At 36.4% G+C, this 12,915-nt stretch overlaps 1 protein-coding gene across 1 annotated transcript in view; it reads left to right on the forward strand.

Annotated features, from left to right (window-relative positions):
• The window catches only part of LOC309964522 (contactin-associated protein-like 3), a gene marked incomplete at both ends in the record, with an annotated part of 184,471 nt that overhangs the window by 95,929 nt on the left and 75,627 nt on the right, over nucleotides 1–12,915 (forward strand). The window contains 4 exons of the mRNA XM_082843614.1: nucleotides 3,404–3,607; nucleotides 4,575–4,750; nucleotides 5,820–5,963; nucleotides 9,320–9,581. Coding sequence (XP_082699740.1) covers nucleotides 3,404–3,607; nucleotides 4,575–4,750; nucleotides 5,820–5,963; nucleotides 9,320–9,581 — 786 coding nt within the window. The remainder of the gene's footprint in view (nucleotides 1–3,403; nucleotides 3,608–4,574; nucleotides 4,751–5,819; nucleotides 5,964–9,319; nucleotides 9,582–12,915) is intronic.

Genomic DNA, 12,915 nt, shown 5'->3' on the forward strand with positions numbered 1-12,915 from the left:
AAATCATGTTTGAGTAAAATAGTGCTATTTTTTAAAAAATTGTATTTACTGACTTGCCAATTTGTTTTCAGATATTCGGGTTACTTTATGAACATTTGTTAGTAAATGACATTTTATAAAATGGATTCTCTATGATGAGGCCTGTAATTGACTTTCCAATCTAAACATTCCTGTTAGAAATCATCTTGTGATAATGCATATTCTTATTTATTGTGTGGGCTTAACTGGAGGGCTTCTTGATTAACAGTGTAGCCCATTTTTTGAAGCATTGTTGGCTACTTTCCGATACTCTGTGTAAATTTTACGTGAAGGGTATTGTATGATGATACGATACCTAGATTACCTTGATATTTTGCATTCTTTTCAAACATTTTCACTAGAGAAGAGCCTTTCTTTCTCCTACTTCCGTCCTAGGCTGTAAGCTATTTCCTTGTCACTGTAGTTTCCTAGCAACCCACAATAAGACACTAGGATCTCACAGGTGCAATATGTTTTTTCACGACAGTAGAAGTGAGAAAGTGAGGGAAGAACCATCAGCTCCAGGAAGGCTGGGCCGTGTCTGGCCATGTTTTATCCCAGCATCCAGCAGAGTTTGTGATACTTAGAAGGTGATACATCAATATCAACTGAAAATAAAACTGTACTTGTGGAATGGATGCAAATTGGGTTGGGGTTGGGGGAGAGGGAGGATGGAAAGAAAATGGTCTTTTAATAACAAAACTATATTACGCCAAAGCAAAATGCTTGCCAAAGTAGAATTTGAAGCTATGGAAGACTGTCTATATAGAAACCAATCTTTAATATTATACAAAAAATATATAACCAGGATCTGAAGTATTGACCTATTCTTTACCTTATAAAATATATATTCCAGAATAGCCACAAAGTGTATTGAATTATACAACACAAAAGTCAAAAAAAAATGAAATTTGTGATTTCCTATATAAAATAGGGTTTTCGATTTTTCAATCATAGAAAGATTGCAAAATGTCTGGTTGTGAGCTCATTCTTACTGCTTAACAATCAGAAACCAAGCACAGCAACCATCACTGGATGGTTCTGCAGATTGGGGGATGGCAAACTTCTTCTGTAAAGGACTGGCCAGCAAATACTTTAGACTTTGCAGGCACATGTGCTCTCTGCCACCTACTCTTGGTTTTTAAGCTCGTTTTTCAACAAATCTTTAAAAATTAGCTCCTGGGACTGTACAATAACAGGCTGCAGAGGGATATGGGAAGCTTAACATTCCGGACTTCCAAAAGCAATTCCTGAATTTTATCTATCTCTATTAAACCTCTTGAATTGAGCTTAAGTTTATTATCATTTAAGATTTTAGTTAAAATCTCAGAACTGTTACAAAGTACATTATTCTTAAGTGGTTTTCCTTTACTCAGTTGGCTACCTATCTATATTATAATTTAGTCACTTGAGGCGTATAAAAAATCTGCCAAAATACACGTTGAATCTGCCTCATAAGATATAATTGGATGACTCACATGTGGTTAATTGTTCTAGGTACAAGTGTTAGTGATCACATTAGAAGGAAAGTCAAAACATTGGGACAAAAGAGTTTTTTTAAGGCCATTCTTTTGCGTTTCTATCACCTAATAAAGTTTTCACTACTCCATTTTGCTTGAGGGGAATATTCCAGGAAATATAATTTAGGTGCCTTAGAGCAGTGGTTCTCAAAATATAGTCACAGACAGGCAGTATCAACATCACTAGGGGACTTGTTAGAAATGCAAATTCTCAGGTCCCACCCCAATCCTGGTTAGACAGAGACTCTGAGATGGTGCCCAGCTATCCGTGTTTAACAAACACTCCAGGAGATTCTGATCCCAAGAAGATCAATATTACTATTACAAAGCAAAACAGCAACAGGGAAGATGAGGACAAAAATTATTCGATCAAAATAACCCTGGCAAAATCATTTACGGAAAAAAAATTATTAGCTAGCTGCAATAATAAGCCTTAATTATTATCATTGCCTTTCAGTGGCACATAAACTGTACTGCAAAAATGTGAAAGCATTTAAATTCTTTATTATCAAGTTTTCATTAGTTTGTCATCTAATACTCTAAGGGACATCATTTGAATTTGACAGAGTTATGTTTTTATCAGGCATGTTTATTTAATTATGCAATGAAGAATAATTATTTGCTTACACAACTTATAGACAGAGTGCAGTGTTTATATATTTTACACTATGTATGTGAATCAAACTTCTGAATTTTCAAAAGGAAGCTGCATAAAATGGATGATTCTTCTAAGTTGTGAACATAAAGGGTTTTCTGGAAATATTTTAGTTAATCTCAATAAAATGCAGGTCCAAGTATACATTAGTCACAACTTTTTGTGAAATTAAATAAACAACATCCTATCATTGGCTTGAAAGATGTCAGCTTCATATTTTATTGGCTTTCTCTTAGACCTTTATTTATGACACAAGTGTATTATTAATTAAAGAACAATTATGTCTTTTCTTTTTACTTGTGAAATAGGAAAAATATGACATTTTTCTGGGTAATAGAAATGACTTTGTGTGTATCTTGTTCTGTCTTCAGTTGGTTTCACTGTCTTTTTTATACTAATGATAAAATATAACTACTTAATATAAACTGAGTGCAAGTGACCTTGATAGTTGGAAAGATAGGACACTGTCAGAAAGTCGAGAGAACATGGCAGCAGTGTAGCAATGGCCTGCTGCAGCAGAACAATTTTCATAGTATGCTTAGGGTACAACACAAAATAGGTGTGCCCTTTTGTGCTGTCACTGGGCCGAAATGTTGGGAGAAAAATACATCCTGTTAACTGAAGACATTTTAATATGAGTTTAGGGTAGTATTTAGTATGTCTGGTGTCTTTATGTGTGTCTTTATGGACAGACAAAATTATATCAAAGTGACTGCTTATGTGGAAATTGTTAAAAGTCAATGCTGCTTGTTCAGAAACAATTAAGCCATTTACATTGAGTGACACTGGTATTTTACCTCTTACCAGTGTGTGAGAACTATTATAACTTTTCAGAAAAACAGAAATGTTGAATGATTGTTAAACATGCAAGGAGACTTTATTCGAGGGAGATGGACTTCAGCTTTTTTCCTGATCTTTATTATTTACAGGATGAAAATAGGCCAATAAAAGACAGGAGCAATTAGAATTATTCAATGAGAGTATTTCTAGATGATACATTTTGGGGACAATGTCAGAAAAGGTTAAGAGTGGAGTTTAGATATATCAACTACCAGTATCAAGAGAAAATTAGCAGTAGAGATTTTTTCCCCCTGCATTAAACAAACCAGAGATATGCTATGTATGTGTATGTGTATGTTGACTTACACATTTCAATGCACTAATAAGACCACATTATACTTAGACCGGTTTTTAATGTCTTCCACTGTAGGATCTGAGATGGTTCATTTTGATGGGAAAAGTTCCTTGCTGTACACATTTAATCAGAAATCCATGAATCCAACAAAAGAAGTTATTTCTTTGAAATTTAAAACCAGAGAGAACAATGGGATTCTACTCCACAGAGAAGGACCAAATGGTAAACATATCACCCTGGAGTTAGTTAAAGGAAAACTCATCTTATTCCTTAATTCAGGTAAAAAACTACAAGGTGGTGTTTTTGGAAATACTATTTAGACAAAAGTATCTTTTTATAATGAATTTTTTCACAGTTAAGTAGTTAATTTAAAACCAGAATCCTTTTGGATGTGAGGGCGATCTGGCTGTGACACCTGTCACCCCATTGATTGCCAGGGTTGATTCGGCTGATCTGGCTGTCTAGGCAGGTGTCCCCTTCCACCCTCACTGCTCCATGTGCATCCCTCCCAAAGCTGTGGGCTTGGTCGAAGAGGACGACCTTCCCCGATAGAGAAGGACCGTTCTTCAGTCAAGGCTTTACGAGTAGCTGTGCTCCCCTGCTAGAACCTCCAAACAAGCTCTCAAGATCCATTTGTAAGAGAACATAGGGTAGTCAAGCTTCCAAGACTCCAGTCACATCCAAATGAGGCACTGCATGTGGCAGTCTGCTTTTCTTTAAATTAAAAAAAAAATCTTTTAAGAAAGAAAGCAGACCCTATAAATAATTACTCTGAAGACCAGAACTGTCCAGGCAAATGGAAACACGGTCACCTACAACTGAGCTATACTAAGAACAACATGTGTGTATCTTGAGTACGCCTTTATGTAAAAAGTTTTATAGCTTGATAATTGTATAAGATCAGTAGCAGATGCTCAATAAATAACCTGATAGTATGATAAAGACAAGAGTGGCTTATCATAAATTTTTGAAGTAGTCTTATGAATGAGGTCCTAGGAAGAAAATATTTTCAAGAAAAATGAAAATTCAGTGCATAATAATAATAAAACAAGTAAGATAGAATATGTTACTCAAGATCAAAAGAAGATTGTATTTAGGACTAAGATAAAAGCAGCTGACCAGTTCATGGGATAAAATGATGTCAGGAAAGTGTAACTGTTGTGAGAAGTGCTGAACTTCAAAATATTGTAGAAATCTTGGTATTGAACTGGATGGAACAGTGCCTTTACCCTTCCTCTCTTTTCAGGAGATGCTAACCTGCCCTCCCCTGATGCCCTCATGCTGGGCAGCCTGCTGGACGACCAGCACTGGCATTCTGTCCTCATTGAGCTCCTCGATACAGATGTCAACTTCACCGTGGACACGCACACTCATCATTTTCGGGCAAAGGGAGAGTCCAGCTATGTGGATCTTGATTATAAGGTGTGAAAATGACTTTTTAAGTATTACAGATTTTATCACTTAAATGCAAAGTAAACTTCTAGAGAAAATACTACTACATAGAGAAATTCCCTTTCCTAGTAATTCAGAATTCTGGTAAAATATTCCCTATGGGTGATAATTGCACAGTGGGAGACGCATGCTTGAGCTATTGAGACATTTTATCCCTTACAGATGTTAGTCTTCACATGAGAGTAAATAGTCATTAAGTTTAGGAAATCTATACCTGAAGAGCTACCAATAAAACAAGGAACATTTTTAAATGCAATTGTTTGCACTGTTCTTCTGTATTCCATCTGGTGTTTGGCTGGGAATATTACCTTGGAGATTTCTGTGTTTTAGGGCAATCTTAAACAGGAATAGCTACCTAGGATAACTTGGAGAAATAATCACCGTATATTCCAACCTGATTTTTTTTAAGTGACCAGAAAGCCAAATGCACACAACTCAGAATACTGTTTCTTGGGATTTGTAAAGGCCTAACAATATTTGCAGCATGTTGCCTATGTGTGTCTAACCTACGCTGAAATGCAGCATTTGTTCTGCCAGTTCTGCTCAGTGCATCTCTCAGCAAGCCAGATTTCATCATTCATTTGGTATGAGTGTCCTCAGCAGCAAAGACCAGCTGGAGATTCTGGTTTTGAAAGATGTTATCAATGGCTTTATTATTCTAACCTATCAGAGTCATGGCAAAGACCAGGATCCTACAGGCTGGTTTATAAAGTAGAATATCATCACAGTAGGCTGCATTGTCACACAAATCAAGATTTACCATGGACATAAAGATGCAGCATTCTTCATCAACAAAAATGACACAGAGCCATATGAGCAGCAAATTGTAAGAAGGATATTTAACTTATTTATCTAAATGTAATAAATAAAACATTGGTATATCTGCATATGAAGCTTCATTTGAAATTAACACAATAAGGTAAAATAATGCCAAATAGATTTGAGACAATTGTCACTGTACCTGCTAATCATACATGTTTAGGCAGATACTCAGAAAATCATTAAACAATATTATTTATGTCATTTTTTTCTTTCTAAGATCAGCTTCGGAGGGATTCCTCGACATAGAAAATCAGTGGCTTTCCCACAGAAAAACTTTCATGGCTGCTTTGAAAATCTCTGTTATAATGGGGTGGATATCATTGATTTGTCCAAGAAACACAAGCCACAGGTCCTCATCATGGTAAGAAAGTTTATATGCAAGTTCAAGAGAAAAGGGAGCTGTAATTTTTTTGGATTGATTCAGCTTTAAAATATACCTCTTCTGAAGCAGGGAAGGTACAAATCATATGTACAGGTATCCTTGGGGGATTGGTTCCAGGACCCCCTGATTGGAGTAACCCAAGAATGCTCAAGTCCCTTGTATAAAATAGCACAGCATCTGCATATAACCTAGGCACATCCTCCCATATACTTTAAATTGACTCTAGATTACTTATAGTACCTAATACAATGTAAATGGCATATAAATAGTTGTAAATACAATGCAAATGATATGTGAATGGTTGCTGGTGCAGGGCAAACGCAAGTTTTGCCTTTTGGACCTTTCTGGAATATTTTTTCTAAATATTTTCCTGGTCGGTTGAATACGAGGATGCAGATCCTGGCATAAAGAGAGCCTACTGTACTTTTCCGTTCATGTTTGGTTTAATTTTTATATAGGTATGGAAACAGATGAATACTTTCACAAAGATGTTAAAGTACAATCATATAAAGCTTTTAAATGCAGTGTCTTTTTTTTTTTAGTTAATTAATTTATGTATTTACTTTTGGCTGCATTGGGTCTTTCTTCCTAACATGCAGACTTTCTCTAGTTGCCGAGAGTGGGGGCTACTCTTCGTTGCAGTGCACGGGCTTCTCATTGCAGTGGCTTCTCTTGTTGCGGAGCATGTGGGCTTCAGTAGTTGTAGCACGTGAGCTCAGCAGTCATGGCTTTCGGGCTCTAGAGTGCAGGCTTAGTAGTTGTGGCACACGAGCTTAGTTGCTCCACAGCATGTGGGATCTTACCGGACCAGGGATCAAACCCATGTCCCCTGCATTGGCAAGCGGATTCTTAACCACTGCGCCACCAGGGAAGTCCATGTCTTTCTCTTTGATTGGTTTCCTCTTCCTTCTTTCTCCCTTCTTTCCACATGGCTAGTCCCTCCATCAAGCTGAGATGTTACTAAGCTAGCATTTGTCCTTCCTTCTTTGGTCCATAATATTATACTGATCTATAAAGGAATCCTGTATAGATAAGTACACTCATACTCACACATGTATTTATGAATTTATATGCCTCCACATTTGGCATTGTTTAAAGGAAAATCATTTTATATAAGCCTTTCTCCATCTTGATTTTCTAATTCAACTATACCTTGTAAGAATTCTTTTCAATTATCAGGAATAGTTCCACGTTAGAATTTCTACGTCACTTTCCATTATGAAAGTGTACCATTATTTATTTAGTCATTTCCTACCCAAGGCATCTGCTTTATCTCTACTTTTTTACAACTATAAGCTCACTATTACACATGTGTTTTCAGATACTGGGGGCTTTCATTTTGATGGGACAAAGTTCCAAAAGTAGCATTTCTTGGTTGAAAGTTTGAAACAGTTTTAAATTTTAATAAATGTTGTTGGATTGCCTTTCAAAAAGCTATAACATGACACTTCCCACCAGCAAAGTATGATAGAGCCCTTCCATTACATCTCAGGCAGCCACATGTTCCACATCTGTTAGACTCTTGCCAGCTCAAGGAACATGAACTAATATCTCATTGTTACTTCATATTTATGTGACTACTGGTGAATTAAATAATCTTTTCACCTGTTTCTTGTCCATTTGGATTTGCTTTTCTGATCATTGTTCAGTCTTACTGTTTTCCCTATTTTTTATTTTATTTTTTAACTTTTTGTTAATTTACAAGAGAGTTTTATATTTGATAGATAATCCTTTGTCATTCATAGTCCATATATTTTTTTCCAGATTTATCAATTTTATATTAAATATTATATATGTTAAGTATATAAATATTTTTATTTGTATGTGGTCAGTAGGTCTGTGTATTTCTTTATAGCTTTGGAATGTCTCTAAAATTCTATAACCTATACATGGTCTCATGGATTTTCTTGTAAGAATTTTTAATTGGTTTTATTTGTCTATTTATTTTTAATTTTTTAAAAATTAAGTCTGATGAAATTTATTCTTTATGTGATATATGATCAAGTTTAATTTTTATATGCTGCCTTATTGATATCCATTTGTTCCTACACTATTTAGTAACTAACCCAAACTTTATCCCACATAGTTGAATTTCATTACATACTAACTTTACATATATTCTCAGATCTTTTTGTGGGTCCCTTATTCTGTCCCACTGCTATGTCTATTCCTATAGTAATAACACAGTGACTTGATTACAGTGACTTCATAGTATGCTTTGCTATCTGGTAAGTTAAGTTCTGCTTCACTGTTTTTCTTTGCATTGTATTTTTTGGAGAGAAAGGACAATGTTTAGGCATTTATTCTTCTATCTGAAATTTATGAAAATGTTTTTAATCCCAGGGAAAATTTTTGTAGAGATCTTAGTTGGAGTTACATTAAGTCCTTCCCATCCAGACACTATAATTAAAAATAGTTTGGAGGGCTTCCCTTGTGGCGCAGTGGTTAAGAATCCGCCTGCCAGTGCAGGGGACACGGGTTTCAGCCCTGGTCCAGGAAGATTCCACATGCCGCGGAGAGGCTAGGCCTGTGAGCCAGGGCCGCTGAGCCTGAGCGTCCGGAAACTGTGCTCCGCAACAGGAGAGGCCACAACAGTGAGAGACCCAAGTACCGCAAAAAAAAAAAAAAAAAAAAAAAAAAAAAGTTTGTTCCTGGAGCAATAGAAGTATCCTAGGGATTAAAAGCGTCTTTAAAAACAGAATTATATAAAAAATAAAAACAACGTGCTAGGCAGGTCAGATCTTAGGCTGACTGATCGCCCTCGGTGACTTGGTTTGTGAGAGCTTTGGAGACAAAACCAGCCTGCCTGTGGCAGGACCAGCCTGTCCATATCCTTTTCTTCAGACGCACAAAAGCGCATCTCCTACCTAGAGTAAGATGTACCTGTTACCTGAGTGACACACTTATAATCTCATTTACATAACCAAGGCAAGTACAAGAAAGTTCTTGGTGTAAGTTATTCTTGGTGCTAGCCTTCACATTGGATAAAAACATCTAGTACCTCAAGGGAAGAAAACTGTCTCTTCTACTCTTGTATCCCACACCCAGCATTAGGCCTGGGAGAGATGTGGCTTGGGATTCCTTTGCAAATGCTGAGAAATGGAGAAGATGGACAATTTCTAAGAGACTCAGAAATAGGTTTGCCCAGCTGAACAGTGCTTAGAGGGACCTATAAGGTAAATCTGGATTTAAGTTTCATGGGGAAGCCTAATTTTTAAAGGCCTAGATTGCTGGATCATTGATAAGAAATTCTGTAAATTTTGGAAAATCTGTTGTCAATGAAATGGAAACATCCGTCCTGTGTCTTCCTAAAGCCTCTTTCACTGTATTCACAGGGAAATGTGTCCTTCTCCTGCTCGCACCCGCAAACTGTCCCCATGACTTTCCTGAGCTCCAGGAGTTACTTGGCTTTGCCAGGCACCTCCGGAGAGGACAGAGTGTCTGCCATCTTCCAATTTCGAACGTGGAACAGAGCAGGGCTGTTGCTGACCAGTCAGTTTCAACACAGGTCAGGAGCTTTCATCCTTGTTCTTAATGATGGAAAACTCAAGTTGAGTCTCTCCCAGCCTGGACATCCAGTAAGGGACGTCACAGCAGGTAATAAACATCTTCTCTGTGATGATGTGTAGGTATTTGACATGACTGTACCTTCTTACATGTAAACCTAAGATTGGTGATCTCTAAAGTAAATGAATGACTGAATCCATGAGATATTCATAATCCCACTAGAGGGAACTAGATTCTTTTTTCCTTTGAAATAGGTAACTCCAGGCTGTTGGTGTGTCAGTCAATGTGACAGAAGTTTACCTACATCAAAGCATAATTATCAAAAAGTTTAAAAATAAATGATTATCAACTTGTGGTTACCAAATGGGGAGGAGAGGGAGGGATAAATTAGGAGTTTGGGATTAACAGATATGCACTGCTATATATAACATGGATAACCAACAAGGACCTACAGTATAGCACAGGGAACTATACTCAATATTTTGTAATAACCTGTAAGGGAAAAGAAACTGAAAATGAATATATGTATTTATATATGGCTGAATCACTTTACACCTGAAACTAACACAACATTGTAAATCAACTATACTTCAATAAAAAAATAAAATGAAAAATGAAAAAAGATTATAAGTTTGTAGTCAGTAACTAGCAGTAAACTTGAAGTGCTAGAAGACATTAGCCTAATCCCAAGTAGTCTTGAGAAAATAGATTTCTTTGAACTGCCTTTTAAACCTATATACACATTGATTTTCAAAATAATGTAAGTTATTTTTCCCTCCTACATCAGAGCCGCTGCTTCCTTTGTACCTACTTGTTTTTGATAAGGCTTCTTCTAACTGGGTGAATGTTCTGTAGTTTTCTGAGAAGAGCCTGTTTATTTCTAGACTCACTTCTAAGTCATGTTACTTTTGAACTTTAGGGACTGCTTTGCATTTAAAAGTGATAAAATTTAAACCCAAGCAGGACCATGACATGTCATTCCCTGAATGTTGAATGTGAAAGGAATATCTTGCCTGACCTATGGTAATCAGTTTTGGACTGAAAAGCTGGGAATGAAAATTAAATTTTCCCTTCTTTTTATAAATAAAAAATATGTGATGGTCAGCATGCAAATGAACTGAGTTGACAGTGTCAACTCAGACTCAGTAAATTGCCTAAATCTTGGTTTGTGTAGATTTATAATTTACATGTAATATGAGCTAAAAGAGATAGCTTTTTAGTGTTGTTTCACATGGGTACACACCACCCTTTCTCCCAACACACATATATATTAGTTATTGAAGTTTTTGTAAGCTGGCACTGACACATTACATAAATATTTTATTGCACCACTTTTTAAGGTTTTACAGTGTAATATGCTATTTTCCAGAAGCAAACCAAAGAGAAATTTCTCATGATGCTTGCTGCTTGCTTAAGTAGCACATAAAGGGGAATCTTTTATACATTTGAAATAATTGAAAAATAAAACAGGCTGCAGTTTTTTTTCCACTTTAAATCTTGTATCAAGTACCCAACCCATCTATCAGATTGAAACTTAAATTTCATTAAATGACATTGAAAAGACATCTTTTAACGTATTTCCAGGTTTTAGATAATTTTTCCCAATAGTTACCTCAAGATAGTTCTGAAGAGATTGAGAAATGTACCAAGAGTGGATAATCTGGTGCATGTGTGTTCATATGGCTGAGCCCAGGTGGGGAAGGGTCGTGGAAATAGAGGAAATGTGGGAGCAACAGAGGAAGAGAGAGAAAATGAGCGTGCGTGTTCACCGATGGAGTTCCCTTTATGTAAGAAAAGACACAATTCCACCCTTTGCCAAATTGTCTCTACTGCCGTGGTCATTATCTCCTATTATTAGAATAGATTACGTGGCTTAAGCAAGTGAGCGGGGTGTATCAGAGGATTCCCATCCCATGCATGTTTCTAAGTCTGCCTCTGCCCCTTTGATATATAGCCCACTTCTTCTCCTGAAGCCTCAGTGTCCTCATCTTTAAAATGACACTAATATGAGTTATGGTGAGAATCCAGGGATATAACATATATAAACTCTTAGCACAGCACTGTTTATTAACAACTTCTGGTTATTAGTATTTCAACACTAGTCCCACAACCACGGCATCCCCCCAGATTGAAGCCTTTCGAGGGGCTGGAGGAGTGTAATAGAACTAGCATCATCTTCATAGTAGCACAATCAAAAATACAAAATCTACTCTCTGGTCTCCATCCAACCTTTGACAATAGTGTTGCCTGGGAAACAGGCTGTCCTTTCATCAGAAGTGAGTGGAGTTGAAACCACACTAAAGAAAAACAAAGGATGAGAATTATAATGGATAGATGGAGAAAATGAATATAAATGCCTGCATTTATTTTTAAATTAGAATGACCACTTTTTCTAAGAACAGTCTTGTATTATATAGGTGAATGGCATCTATTACAAATTGAAGGAGATATTCTGAGGGCTTTCTGCAAGTTCTCCCATGAAATAACTCTATATGCTAGATAGGTAGAGAGGGAGAGAGGGAGACAAAGGAGGGGCGAGAAGGTGAGAGAGGGGGAGAGAGAGAAAGAGAGAGAGGAAATAGTTCGCAAAATCAAACTAAATACTGGGTTTTAATGACAGATTTTAAGTGGACATAGTTATCATACTGACAGGTATACTATGTAACCTTTAAGAGAAACACCAAATGATAAGACTGGAAGGAACATTTAGAGATTTTTGTTGTTGTTGTTCATTCTCTTTAGCTCTAGGATTACAGAACTTCTTTCAAAACTTTATATTTCAATTTCATAATATATGTTTTAAGTGTCTAACCTAAATCCTCCATATTCTAGTTCTCGGCTTTTCTCATGATCTTTCATGAACCAATGTTGAGTTTTTGAAAATGTTTCTGGCTTCACAAATATAAAACAAAAAGCAAGAGTCTAACATTTTTATTGTGTGTACATGTGCATGTGGTAGAAGTAACTAGTGACTTTAAAACTGTCCCCTCCCTGAAAGTGAGAAAGTGTTGGGAAGTATCATAACTAATGTTTCTGAGAAAAACAAAGTTATAGCTGTTTTCACAACAGGATCTTTGACCTTCTGTGTCATGTTAGAAACATTTCCCATTCAGGTGGATCTTGAGTCCATGTCAAAGTCATTCGCGAGAGATCAAGCAGGAAAAAAAAAGCTGGTTTGAAGAGCATTTGAGAGACATGGATTCATATGGTCAATTGGGCTATACATACCAAAATATGATATTAAATTAGATAGGACTGGTTAACTTTCTCCCAGGAATACCACCATATTTGGCGGGATGGGGGTGGCTAACATCTCCATTGGACTCTAACATAACTTCTAATTCTCACAGGCTGACTTCTAAACTTACAGAGCTGTAAACAGTCTGTACCTTTATCATTGGTAAAATATATTAGTTAAATATAT

This window comes from Leucopleurus acutus (assembly GCF_964270905.1).
Source record: "Leucopleurus acutus genome assembly, chromosome: 7".
In the NCBI taxonomy this organism is placed as follows: domain Eukaryota; kingdom Metazoa; phylum Chordata; class Mammalia; order Artiodactyla; family Delphinidae; genus Leucopleurus; species Leucopleurus acutus.